The sequence below is a fragment of the Elephas maximus genome, chromosome X, assembly GCF_024166365.1.
Source record: "Elephas maximus indicus isolate mEleMax1 chromosome X, mEleMax1 primary haplotype, whole genome shotgun sequence".
In the NCBI taxonomy this organism is placed as follows: Eukaryota; Metazoa; Chordata; class Mammalia; order Proboscidea; family Elephantidae; genus Elephas; species Elephas maximus.
Window position 1 is genome coordinate 157869549 of NC_064846.1, and position 12697 is coordinate 157882245.

General features: G+C 38.6%; 1 protein-coding gene across 7 annotated transcripts in view; it reads right to left on the reverse strand.

Annotated features, from left to right (window-relative positions):
- Positions 1-12697, reverse strand: part of CNKSR2 (connector enhancer of kinase suppressor of Ras 2) — a 276951-nt gene that overhangs the window by 43141 nt on the left and 221113 nt on the right. For all 7 annotated transcript variants that reach the window (XM_049871591.1, XM_049871590.1, XM_049871589.1 and 4 more), the window contains 2 exons: positions 6937-7037; positions 3700-4246 (listed from right to left, as the gene is read on the reverse strand). In XM_049871591.1, coding sequence (XP_049727548.1) covers positions 3700-4246; positions 6937-7037 — 648 coding nt within the window. The remainder of the gene's footprint in view (positions 1-3699; positions 4247-6936; positions 7038-12697) is intronic.

The following is a 12697-nucleotide window of genomic DNA, read 5'->3' on the forward strand; positions in this document are numbered from 1 at the left end:
ACTTCTTAGAATCTATACAACCTGACATAATTTATACTTTAATTTAGCAGAGGTATGTAAAGCCCACACCTCAATAAGCTTCAAAACTGCTAATTGGGATGATAGGAAATTACTTGTCACATCTCCCAAATGCCATTGAAGTAGGTCAGGATAATTAATATGCAAGCTGACTTTTCAGTGAAAGGAAAACAAGACAGGTCTCACCTGTGTACTTTTAGTACCATCCACTTTAGACTAAAATGAGTTCAGTCTGGGAAAAATAGCAGAATGAGTCAGTTAAATAATTAAATTTAAAAATAAGACAAAAGGTAGTTCAGCCATGAGAAGACAGATTGAAATCTGTCTTAAGGGCTAAATTTATACCTCATAAAAAAAAAAGGGCTAAATTTATACCACATAAGCAGGGTCAAATTCCATATCTATAAGGAAATCGAAAAACATTTAGGCCGTGAATTTAAGAACATCTTGCTTCTGTCTAGGCTGTTTTATAAGCTCTATATTAAGGTAAAGTGTAACATAAATTATAGAAAGGGGTTTGGTTGATGACATAATTCTTTACCCTTAAGGTAAAAAAAAATAATAAAAAAATAAAAGTCCATATTTTCATGGTTTCCTTTTTTTTCTCCTATTACTCCTACCCACGACCTGCCTGAGGCTTCCTATTTTTAATTTCTTGGCAAACTGAGAAAAATGTTTGGAGACAGGGACATTAAACTTATTTTCTCTGCAGGTCTGTACTTGATTAGTACAAATTCACTTTAGTAGGTCAAACCAAATGCTGGCCTCAGAAGGATAGTTAGTAACACACTGCTGTTGGACTTCCATTTTCCAGAACCTGAATTGCCTGCTGAGCCACGCAGCAGCAGAGTGCTGTGTGGTGGGTGGCAGGCACATAAGTCTGAGGCTGATGTAATGGCCACGGCTCCTTTCCCATGTATAACTTATGCTCTGTTGACATAACACCAGGCAGCTTGGTTGGAATATGCAGCCTGGAATATTTACTCCCAATGGCCAATCCAGGGTAGCCATGAACATGACATCCCCTTCACTAAGCCTTCAAGATTCTTTTGAAAACACTGATTTTAAAGCTGATGTTTCCCAAAAGAAGTGCTCATCAAACTGCATGTTCCTAAATATTAGAAATAACAATACAGAAAAACCATCACTAGAAAGGCGAACATACATATTCCATTAAATAAGAAGCATCTTCTGGGCAAGAAAGAAATGCACTGCTCTGTTGAGAACAGTTTGAAGTACACTGAGACATCAAGTGGCAAGATTTATGGAAAAACACCCAGAGAGCAATGGGGCCTGAAAGATGGTACACCACCCACCACCTTTAGTGAAGCAGATCTGACTGAAATAGCATGAATTGTCCTACAACATTTACTCATAAAGACAAAATGTGCAATAACAAATTTACTGACATACTGTCTAGGACTGTTCTGCTTTATTACAACTATTCCACAAAGAAAGAGCCCACTGGGCTGGGGGCTGGGGGTGGGGGGTAGGGGGAAGTACTGAATAACTGCCCACTTAATTCATCTGGGAACCTTAAGAAAAAATAAATCACGCCAGGATTGCATTTACATGGCTAAAAATAAATCTAATATGCAGAAAAACAGAAAAAGTTAAGAGATGCTAAAAGAAAAAACATCAAAAGCAATCTAACGAGAGATGCTCAGTGGAGCACTAAAAAACCTGAAGGAAGGGCAGCAAAGGCACCGTGCTTTCCTTTCACATTCTGGGACACGCTTTCTCCTTTCTAGTCCTCCCTTACACTATGGCTAGGAGGGAGCGTTAGGTAACTAGCTTGCCCTAAAAAAGACAGCTTCAGTGACTTCTACCTGTAGGGATGTTTGCCCATCAGAATTCTCTATTTTCGAGGGCTGTGCCTCGTTTCAAACCAAAACTTTTGTTTGTTTGTTGTTGTGCCTCATTTCTGGCAACAGATTTGGTTTTTTGGTTTTGGTGCCTAATTTTAACACAATTTATTTAAAAATGGCTGAGATGAAGTGTTTTCTCCAATATGTTTGTAGAATAATAAATAAACCTCACATATTGAGTTATAGCTGTTATGTAGCACCTGGATGACAGTGGAAGTGGAGTTTCTAACTCATCTTTAGTTAAATCTTAGAAAACAATTTATTAATCCTGTTTTTTTTTTTTTTGCTAATAACTGTAATATTAAACATGAATTAGCATGCTTGCCAGAACTCCTACAGAAGCCTAGCATGGCTCCTAAATATTTCTTTCACAAGACTCTTATATGATCTCTAATAAATGTGAATGTTGGGAGGGCTTGGCAGGTAATGGATGGTCATTACCTTCCCTGTACCAACAGTGTACCTTTTATAATGCTCCTCCTGGAGATTATGGCTAAAATATACTTCATATGGAAATGGCCTTAACATATGAGTTTTATCATAAGCGATGCTTATATTTTGTTGGTGAACGATGTGATTTCATTCCCATTAAATAATCCAATGAAGAGTCATACCCTAAAAGGAAGCCCGCTGTATTCTCTAGTCAATAATCTCCAAAGTGACTCTCATTTTCAATGAGCCAAGGTCGACATCGACATGAGGCTCCTGACCTGTTGGTAACCTGTGAGCTTTGAGTTGTTTTTCCAGTTGTGATGAACTTTCACTAGCACATCCTGTAATCAAAGTCCCATGTACCTGCCAAATAGGTTCAAAGATACAGTCTGTACCCTTAAGAGAGGAGCCTAAGGCCCTCGGGGGACCAAACCAGTAGCTGTGGCTTCATCAACATTGGCTCAAGTAAGCTGCAATAACTGACTCAAACTTCATTTTGAGTAAAGAGATGCAAACAGGTGTATACTATTTCTTCCATAACTAATTTCTTTTTCATTTTACATTCAGGATTTATAGCCAAGCCTAGATTTTATTTCTACACTAAAATAACTATGTTACAGCCTTTTCCTTCAACCAGCGTGGGTTTCTGAACTGGCGCATCAACATTAGTTATAAACAGATGCTTGGTATGGCACGTTGGATAAAGAGCTTGATCACTAGTAAACATATTCTTAATGCTAACAAGGCAGAGGGTAACTTAATTGACTTGTCTCCCTTAAGAGCTGATGCACATAAACCGAATTTGGCAATCAACATACATACCAAGAGAGTAGATGGATGCTTTTGGTAACTTGGTTTCTAGAAACAAGCTCAGCTCTTTGGAGTTGACAGAAATGCTATGTGAAATTTCTTGTTGAAAAAACTGCCTTTTCAATTTTTCCTTTAAATCTTCTGACAGTGAAAATGGAAGATACGTGTGTGTGTGTGTTCACTTATCCAGCCAAAGCTCTTCTAACACTCTGGTATAAACGTTTATAGTTCCTTAACCCAGATTCGGGGGTCAACCACTGTGGGCCAAAGGGATGATGCATGCAAGTGAGGCGAAAGTGGATAAGTGAAGTTAAGAAAAAGCAAATGGGTGGTTGGAGAAAAGAATTATTTGCTCTAGCTGTGGGTGTCCTGGGATATAAGCTTCATTGCTCATCATTTTTTCCCAAGTTACTGAAGTTCTGAAAGTAAGGCATCAAGGTATACCTAACTTCTTATGCAGCAAGACCATTATTTTAAGAAAAAAAGAAACAAAATTCTATTTTCTTAAAATAAGTTTGAAAAGATCAAGACTTTCTATATACAGGCTAAGAATCTTCATAAACATACTTACTTTTTTCTCCTACGTTTTCCCCTGCTGCCTCCCCTTCCTCCTCCTCCTCCTCCTCCTCTTCCTCCACCTCTGTTGGCTGCACATCGTCCTGTGGATCACAGGCACTAACAGGCGCATTCGGACAGCAGTGGTTGAACCCGCTATCTCGAGGCAGAGTGAAACTTCGAGGCTTGCCCCCGTTTCCATTTAACACTTGCATCCTCTCGCTCTCAGCTAAGGGATATGGCCCATAGTGATCCTGTAGGTGGCACTTTTGAGTTGGAAGGGTGGACTGCCGCCTGTGCTCTGGGGAGATGGCCGCGGAGTCAGAGAAGACAGAATCCTCCAGAGGCAGAGTCTGAAGATAGTGTAATCCTGAGCTTGTCAGTGGTGTCTCAATTAAATCCTGCCAGGAGCGGCGCTGACTGGCTGTCTTGCGTATGGGTGACACTGCACTGCTCCCAGTCACTTCTTGGCGAAACTCCTCATGAGAAGACTGAGACTGAGAGGTCTCTGTGGAGGAAAGCCGGCTGTGTTTTGCTTCCACGTAAGGACTGGCACAACTCATCTGCGGAGGATGGAAAGGAGCCCCTGATAAGTCACTTCAGAGATAACAGGCCAGTTCTACCCCTGAGGAATACATTGGGTTGTCACCAGATAATACCTAAGTGGGCAGACTCTTATCTAGTGAAGTTAATAACTATTCCAGTTTTCAGATATCTCAAAAGTAGCCCCCAGCTTACATTTCAACAGATAGAGGCATGGATATATTGAAATACAGTTACACTAGGCTCTCATGAAAAAAATCTGACACATGAATGCAAAATTTTACAACAATAAAAGTAAAAGAACATGTGAGTGCTTAAAAAATGTTCAGCAACTGAACAATTCTGGTTTTAAAATTTCTACACATTTGAAATCCTGAAGAGGTATTGTTCCCCAAATTTGTACTTCCAGATTTTATGTAGCTTGAGATGAGCGCAAAGAGAGAACCTTTTGGATAGGAAAACAAAATGCCGATAAACAAACAGAATCATTCCTCTTCTTCATGGAAAAGCTGCCTTATGGTCTTGTCAATTTTCAGGCACTTTCTAGGGTGTTAAAAAAGAAATGAAGCCCTAACACATGCTACAACACGGATGAACCCTGAAAACATTATGCTGAGTGAAATAAATCAGTCGCTAAAGGAGCAACACGATGAACGTAATTAAAGTGCACTGATTTGTACATTTTCAAAACATTGAAGTGGCAATTGTTTTTCACATGTATATTTATCACAGTTAAAAAAAAAAAGTAGGCAGATAAGATTATACCCTGATGGGGATTAACACTTGCCCTGAGCACAGACGCTACAGGGTACATAAGCACCAAAGAAAAACAGAAAATTTTTATCCCTGGAATTCAAAGTTTGAGAATATATGTCATAGTACAAAGGCTAGTCCAGAAAAAAGATTTGACGTCAAGTGAACAGTATAAAATACTTGCAGGTACCCCTACTGCAACAGCCTTAATCTAGCTCTGGGGGCTAACAAACCTGCCCAGGCCCCTTTCTGGGAGGAGGAGTCAGATTTATTCAATATTATCATCACAAATAAAGCTGGGGTGGAGGCCAGGACAAGCTGTGCTGCTCCCCTGGGTAAAGGAGAAGAAATTACTTGGCATTTTCTGTGGGCAGTAGGTTACCTTTCCACTTGTCTAAAAAATTGTGAGTAGTTTCTTTCTTGAAATTCATAAGTTTAAAGGGCTGTTCAGTGAAGCTGAAGGTTTCCTTTCTTCCTCTTTCATAGACATTTTAAAGGAATTGTTCAGATCATGACATTTGAGGGAAACAGGAAAAATACAATAAACTAAATTTGTCACCAACTTCCTTGTTTTCTTTCTATAGCTTCTCCCTTGCACTCTGCTGCATTAGGTAAAGTACCGACTTTATTAAAGAAATGTGCATACAGATGGGGCAATTCTGCAGCTTTCCCCACGTCTCCTCCGTCATCAAGCACTTTTATTAAAAATGTGGCTTCCCTTTTCGTTATTAGCCAAAAGTGCCCGTTCATGTATTTCAGAAATATTTATTAAGCACTTAATAAATAAGTGCCAGTGCTGTGCCAGCCCATGGGAATGTACAGATGAACAGAACAGAGTCTCTCTTCTCAAAGAGTTCACAGTCTGGTACAGTGAACCATTCACAGGCCCAAACATTCTGACTTACTATTATTCAGTAAATATTCTGATTTACGATATTGGGCCTGAGCATCTCCATGTCGAAAATGTTCCAGAGGTGATTCTTATATACAACCAAGGCTGAGAAGTAGCCTAAAATTATAGCAACATCTTGCACAGTACTTTTCTTATTAAACTCCCCCTGAACCCTGAGTAATATGGAGGCTGAATTGGATTGGCTGTTATTGCTGCCTAAATCCAGCTTCCATTTCCTATATAGGAGACACAGTCCCAAGAGAGGCAGAATGGATTCTTACGGTTAGCATGATCATGTAATGTATTATCTAAACTGGGCCACTACTGAGATACTCGGTAATTCTGATGGGGTATGAGCATAAAAATGGGATAGTTCCAAGCAAACCAGGACAGTTGTTTACCTGATTAAAAAAACCAAAGTACACTCTATACACAAATAATTTACACAGGCTTAAGAATTCCAGAGCAGCACAGAAACATATACATTAAATCTGATCCCACTGCTGACTCAAAAGTAACACACCAAAACGTGTTCAATACAGATGTAATATTGATCTTCACGAGTTGCTTCTAAAGGACATAGGAGTGAACTTTATTAGTGTGGAACCCTGGTGGCATAGTGGTTAGGTGCTACGGCTGCTAATCAAGAGGTTGGCAGTTTGAATCTACCAGCTGCTCCTTGGAAAATCTATGGGGCAGTTCTACTCTGTCCTATAGGGTCACTGTGAATTGGAGTCAACTTGACGGCAACGGGTTTCATTTCGGTTTGGTTTTAGTACGGTTAATTTATAGATCTTTTCCTAAAAAAATTTTTTTTGTTGTTGGTATTTCTATGAAGGCTAGTCTGACACAAACAGTATATTTTCCTAATAAAACTGGTTAGCTATTTATACTGCCTGGAATCTGTGGTGACTGTTTCTCCTGATTAAACATTCTTCATATATTTAAAAAATATTTCCTTATTGATTTTAGACCTTTAATTTTCTTTCCCCCTCAGAAACCCAAAGTTTGACACACAATCTACTACATAAATTTCTGTTAAGTATACTCCTGTTGTTAACTTACAGAGGGAGGCCGTGGGTATGTGTCATAGGGGGGTGGAGGGCTGTCTTGTTTGGGTGTTGATGGAGTATCTGCTTCTTCCTTGTCACTCTCACTCCAGTAATCTGAAAATTCACACATGTGGACACATCAACATTCTATTAAATGGTTCTGGCCATATTTCCAAAAGTACACACTATCATTTAACAAAAGAAAATTTAAATTCCAGCCCTACATCTCCCACCGCCCCCCGCCCAGCCTACCAATTTTTATTTTCAACTGGATTTTCAGGAAGAAGGACGAGTACAATCACCTAATTGCCACCACCTTTCAAAGCACATAATTAAATGTAGTCACAATTTTAGGGAGTTAAGAAAAAGACATTGTATAATCCAAATCAGGTTCAGGGTGTTTTAGTTTCCAGGCCAAATTATTCCGAAGCTTCAGTTGATGGATAATGTTATATGATGTCTCTTAAAGGTGTATTGTTTTATCCTAAAGATGAATACTCAAAGAAAAACAACAGATACATTGCTGTAGATCTCTACAAATACAATCAGCTCTAAAAATAATGCTCCAAATTCTCTTCTCTGGCTTCAATTCACTGGTTATCTAACAATCACTGTTTCCAGAGTCACGCTGACATCAATCTCTATAACACCATACTCCCACCTCTACTTAGAAACACATGGCAAACTCCGATTCTTGCCAAATGCAAAAGGGCAAATCTGCTGATGTGGGCTGAAAGTTCCAAACTTCCAGAACTACTTAAAAGGGTAGAAAATACAAGTCGCTAGACAAACTGACTTGGCAGACCCAGGCAAGAAGGAAGGGAAGAACTCTGAGGTACCACTACTGGAGTAAGTTAAATGTAGCAGAACGGCCAATAATCAGAATTGTTCTCAAACACCCTGTATCAGTTGGGTTAATTTTTTATGTGATTTACAAGGAAAAACTCAGAATTATTACCCATACCAATGTCAGATGATTAAAGAAAATAAAGGCATTAAAGCAAAAAGTACCCTATTCTTATGAAAAAACAAATTACAAAAGAATCATTACAGGCATTAACTAATATTTAGATTTAGGTGAAAAATCATAGCACATATTTTATAGGAACACCTCGCCACACAGCAATTCCAAAATTGTAAAATTTGAAATATATTTTCTTTGTGGTGCTGACTGATATTAATAGTAGCAATTACAGCTAATGTTTACTGAGTGCTGACTATATGCCTGCTAGAGAGCAGTAGAGCTGGGATTTGAACTAAAAAATTGCCTTGTCCTAAAGCTTTGAAGACTGAGTCACTGGGACTCTTGTATTAACACAGAAAGAGAATTTAAATGTGAAGTACATTCACGATCATTTAACCCCCTTCCCCACCTCCCGCTGGTATATATAAATGGCTATTCTGAATAGACATGATTCAGCAATGCAGACTGGGAATAAAACAAATTGCTACTATATTCATGCCTCACAATACAAGGACTTTGAAAATTCTATTTCTACATTAATTTATCCCCTTTGAGTAAAAGATAAAAAAAAATTTAAGCAAGGATTAATTAATTTAAATTTGATGTCTGTTTCTTACATTGGATCAAGCTGGTGACAGCCAGTGTACTAAGTTTCCCTTCAAATATGAATTGACACAATTGCCCAAAAATTAACCCAGCAAATACTGGTAGAAAAAGCATGAATTAGAGACTCAGACAGATGTAGGTTCAATTCTTGGCTGCACCACTTACCATCTCTGTGCACTTGTGATGGTTACTTAACCTCTGAGTCTGTTTCATCATCTGTAGAAAGGAGCTAATAATAACTACCTTTCAGAGTTGTGTGCATGGGGGTGGGTGGGGGGGGTGAGTGGGATGGGAATAGTAAATAAGGTAAAATATATTCAAGTGTCTTACACCTTGAAAGCACCCAATAAATATTAGGACCCCTTCTTCTTGGGTGAATTTATGGGTAGTTTTTATGCCAGGACAGTCTGGCCTAGATTGCATAAGTGACAAATGCCTGGTGTTAGTCTTCTTAGACGTTAGGTTTTTCTTGCAGCAAGTTCCAGCAATGAAAAGTAAATTCTAGATTCCTGGGGCCTGGGTTGGGTAGTTTTGTGGGAGCTTGAAATACTAGTGGGAAGTCACTGCTAGCAGTGAAGAAATTAACCTCTTCCGACCCCCAGCAGCAGGCTTGCCAAGATCAATCCTCCCCTTATCGTCTCCACTATATTTCCAGAAACTGCAGCACCCCTGCTGAGTTTCTCCTTGATGTTTACACTGGCACCTTGGGGATTCAAAAGTTAGCAATCTCAAGTGGTCCTTATTAGCACACTGAGGAGATCACCATTTTATCAAGGGCTCTATAGCTGTCACTGTAAGTGACAGGTTTTGGGAGACTCTCTCTCTCTTCTTTTTCCCTTCAGCTAAATTAGGAATAATTCTAGTTCACTACTTGATGCATGTTTTAGTTTATCAAAAAGCACCATCAATCTAAAGTTTTCTTAGGTTGCTAAGGAAAGGATGAAATACCATTTTGCAAACTACTATATTTCTCACACTGAGCTGTGTATCTTTGTGAGAGCAATGGCAGAGATGAGGCTACAAAGAAAATCTAGTCAGGCATTTTTGGGTTTGCGTGGAATATCAGAGGCATGCACGTTGCTCAGAGGCTGAAATTAGTCTGACTTTTATTCTAAGAGCAAATTAATTTCTTTTCCTTAGCTCTCTATATAGCACAAAACACATACTTTCAATGTCTCTTACAGTGATACTGAATTTTGTAAGTAAATGATCATGCCATCGCTGGAAGTGGAAAACTTTTATTTTTCATTCTCATGTTGATAGCAAAGGATAATTTGAGAAAAATTGGCTTTTTTTTAGAACTAGCAAAGAAATACAATATATTGCATTTTTTAAAATAATTAAAGCCTTACAAAGACCTTATATCTGACTGAAAATAATGTAAGATGGACTGACTTGAAGCCAGAAAAAAAAGAAAAATAGGAAAACACTTAGCACATAATCAGCCAAATTGTGACCTTGGCAGAATTTAGTGTAACAAATAATGAAAGGGAACGTCATATCCTTTACACTTCTGGAGTTAAAGACAGTGAGTCACTAAACTTTTATTTAAGTCAAAGAAAGTCACCTCTAAGCTGCACTGGGCATTTAAATAGAGACACTTGGCAGTCATTCCTTTGGATCTTTGGGAAATATTCCTAATCCTCAGAGCCGCATCTTGTATATAAAGCTTAACTTCAGCACTGAGACTGGTACTCAGGAGATGTCAATTACTCTAAGGAGCATGGAACAGATGGCTGCCCAGTGGTTTTCTATCTAAAACACTGTGTGACCTAATCATGCAGAAGGGAGGGAGTCCAATATGTTTGTGTCCTCTGTTAAAATGCCTGAGAAACATTCACTCTAGGTGGAAATCAAAATTATTTCAGAGATTGAGGTTCCATATATTGGAACTACTAGCTTCTGCCTATGATTTTCTACCACACTCCAGTCAGTCTATCTGGATGGCTGTATATCACCCTCATTAAATTCTGAATATGCCATATGTACTAAAACGTAATACTTGCATCAAAGAGGACAGCATGAATCCGTGGACTAAATACATTTTGGAACCTGCATGCACTATATAACTTGCCAGTTTTTTCATCCATGATGAAATTTGGCTATATAATACCAAGCATAAATGTATGCTTCAAGATAATGCTGAGTGATAAAATACAGAAGCCTGAAAATCCTTATTCATGCAAACTGACTGTTTCCAAAGATTCCTTTTTCTATTGAACACTGTCCACACTTCTAATTCTTGCATCTTAAAAAAAAAAAATCAGAAACAGATTTACATGTACTTTTAAGGGACTGCTTTATGCCTTTTAAAGGAAATTGAAAAGGCAGGCTGATTTTTTTTTTTTAGTATTATTACCACAAATTTAGGCCTAACAAATTAAACTGAGGCATGAATGTGAGGAATAAACTATTAACCATTCAGAAATGTGGCATAATGACTGATCTGATATTTCGTAGTCGTGGCTGAGATCTGCCTATGCACGCCGATTTGATGGCCATAGCTTCCACGTTATTTGTGGAATGATTCATGCTGTACCACTCCCAGGAAGGTTTTGTTGTGTTACTTCCCTGGGTCCACATCCTTCCCACTCTGCGAGAACCAGTTTAGATAACAGAGTCAACATAAAACCTTCCCCCATTTTCCTCCTGGAAGGAACCTCTGAAGCCTCTTACTTCTCATGGATCTTGATTAGTATTTCAGCTCTATTACATTGCGCTTTCTATATTGTACTGAGTAATGTAATTTCAGGCAGGATAGGTGCCTAGTTCACCTTTACACAATTAGAGTGCCTAATTGAGGGCCTTACACAGAAGCACATAAAATTGAATAAAATGTTTTCTGTCCTTCTTCACCACCAACTTTAAATCAGGCTCAGTAGACACTTTCTCCAGCAAGCATTTCTAGACTAACCACACCTCCTTCTTAGGCTTTTTTTTTGTTGTTAGTTTTTAGACTTTGTATCTGCTTAGCAATTTTTTTCATCAGTTGCGTACTGTACTTATTACTCATTTACCCTTATACTGCTCTTAAATTTTTCTTAAGCAACTTTAAGTGTGTATTTTTGAGGTCCTCGAGGTGATAAATTCCCATTGGCAGGAACCATGTTTTGCTATTTTTTGAAATTTTCCGGCCCTATCTCCTCACTTCACCTCCCCAATTCCCTCATCCCATGGCCCTAAGCCAGGAGTCAGTAAACTACAGCCTGAGGGCCACATGTGGTCCTCTGCCAGCCTTGATACTGATCTGTGCGCCAAGAATGGTTTTTACCTTTTCAAATGAAGAAAAATTAAAAGAAGAATATTTCTCAACTCATGGAAACTTTATGAAACCCAAATTTCAGTGTCCACAAGTAATGTTTTGTTGGCACACAGCCACATTCACGCATGTGTGTCTATTATCTACGGTTGCTTTTGTGCTGCAACAGTAGAGTAGTTGTAACAGACTGGCTGGCACACAAAGCCTGAAATATATACTACTTGTCCCTTTATAGAAAAAAATTTGCCGGCCCTTGCCCTAAGCATTTATTGACATTGGTTTTGTGATCTGCTTATCTTCTTTAGATCTGTATAGCCTTTAGTTTTTTGATATTTTTCAAACTTTTGGCTAAGATTTTACTCTGAGTTGGAGAGAAAACTGAATTTTCAGAATTTCCCTACCGACAAACTGGCTATGCCCACTGGAAAGACAACTACAAGTATGTATGTGTATCATCTATGGAATCCTTTTAACTTTAAGCTCTCTCAAATAACTTCAAAAAACTATTATGTTTCCAAGGGTTATATACAGCAAACACTCTTTGGGAAATGGGAATCTATCTTAGAATGGTGATCACAGCTTTTATTACTGTTAAGATTTCAATGCCGCATCATGACATTGTGCTTCATGGATCTGAGGTCAATACCATGGCAAGTTCTGTAAGACACAGAGTTATACAGTAACAGAGCTGAGGAACATAACCAAATGAGATAATTTATCGAAGAAAGTAATATTGAAGAAGGGATCATTAATTTGAGCTCTTTGTGTAGAAGGTCACTTACATGTCTATGAAACTGTTAAACAGAAAAAAAATCCACCACCAAGGACATGGAGCTGAGTCAATATATACAATTATGCCACTTGCCACTGCTGTCGAGTCGATTCCGACTCATAGCGACCCTATAGGACAGGGTAGAACTACCCCACAGAGTTTCCAAGGAGTGC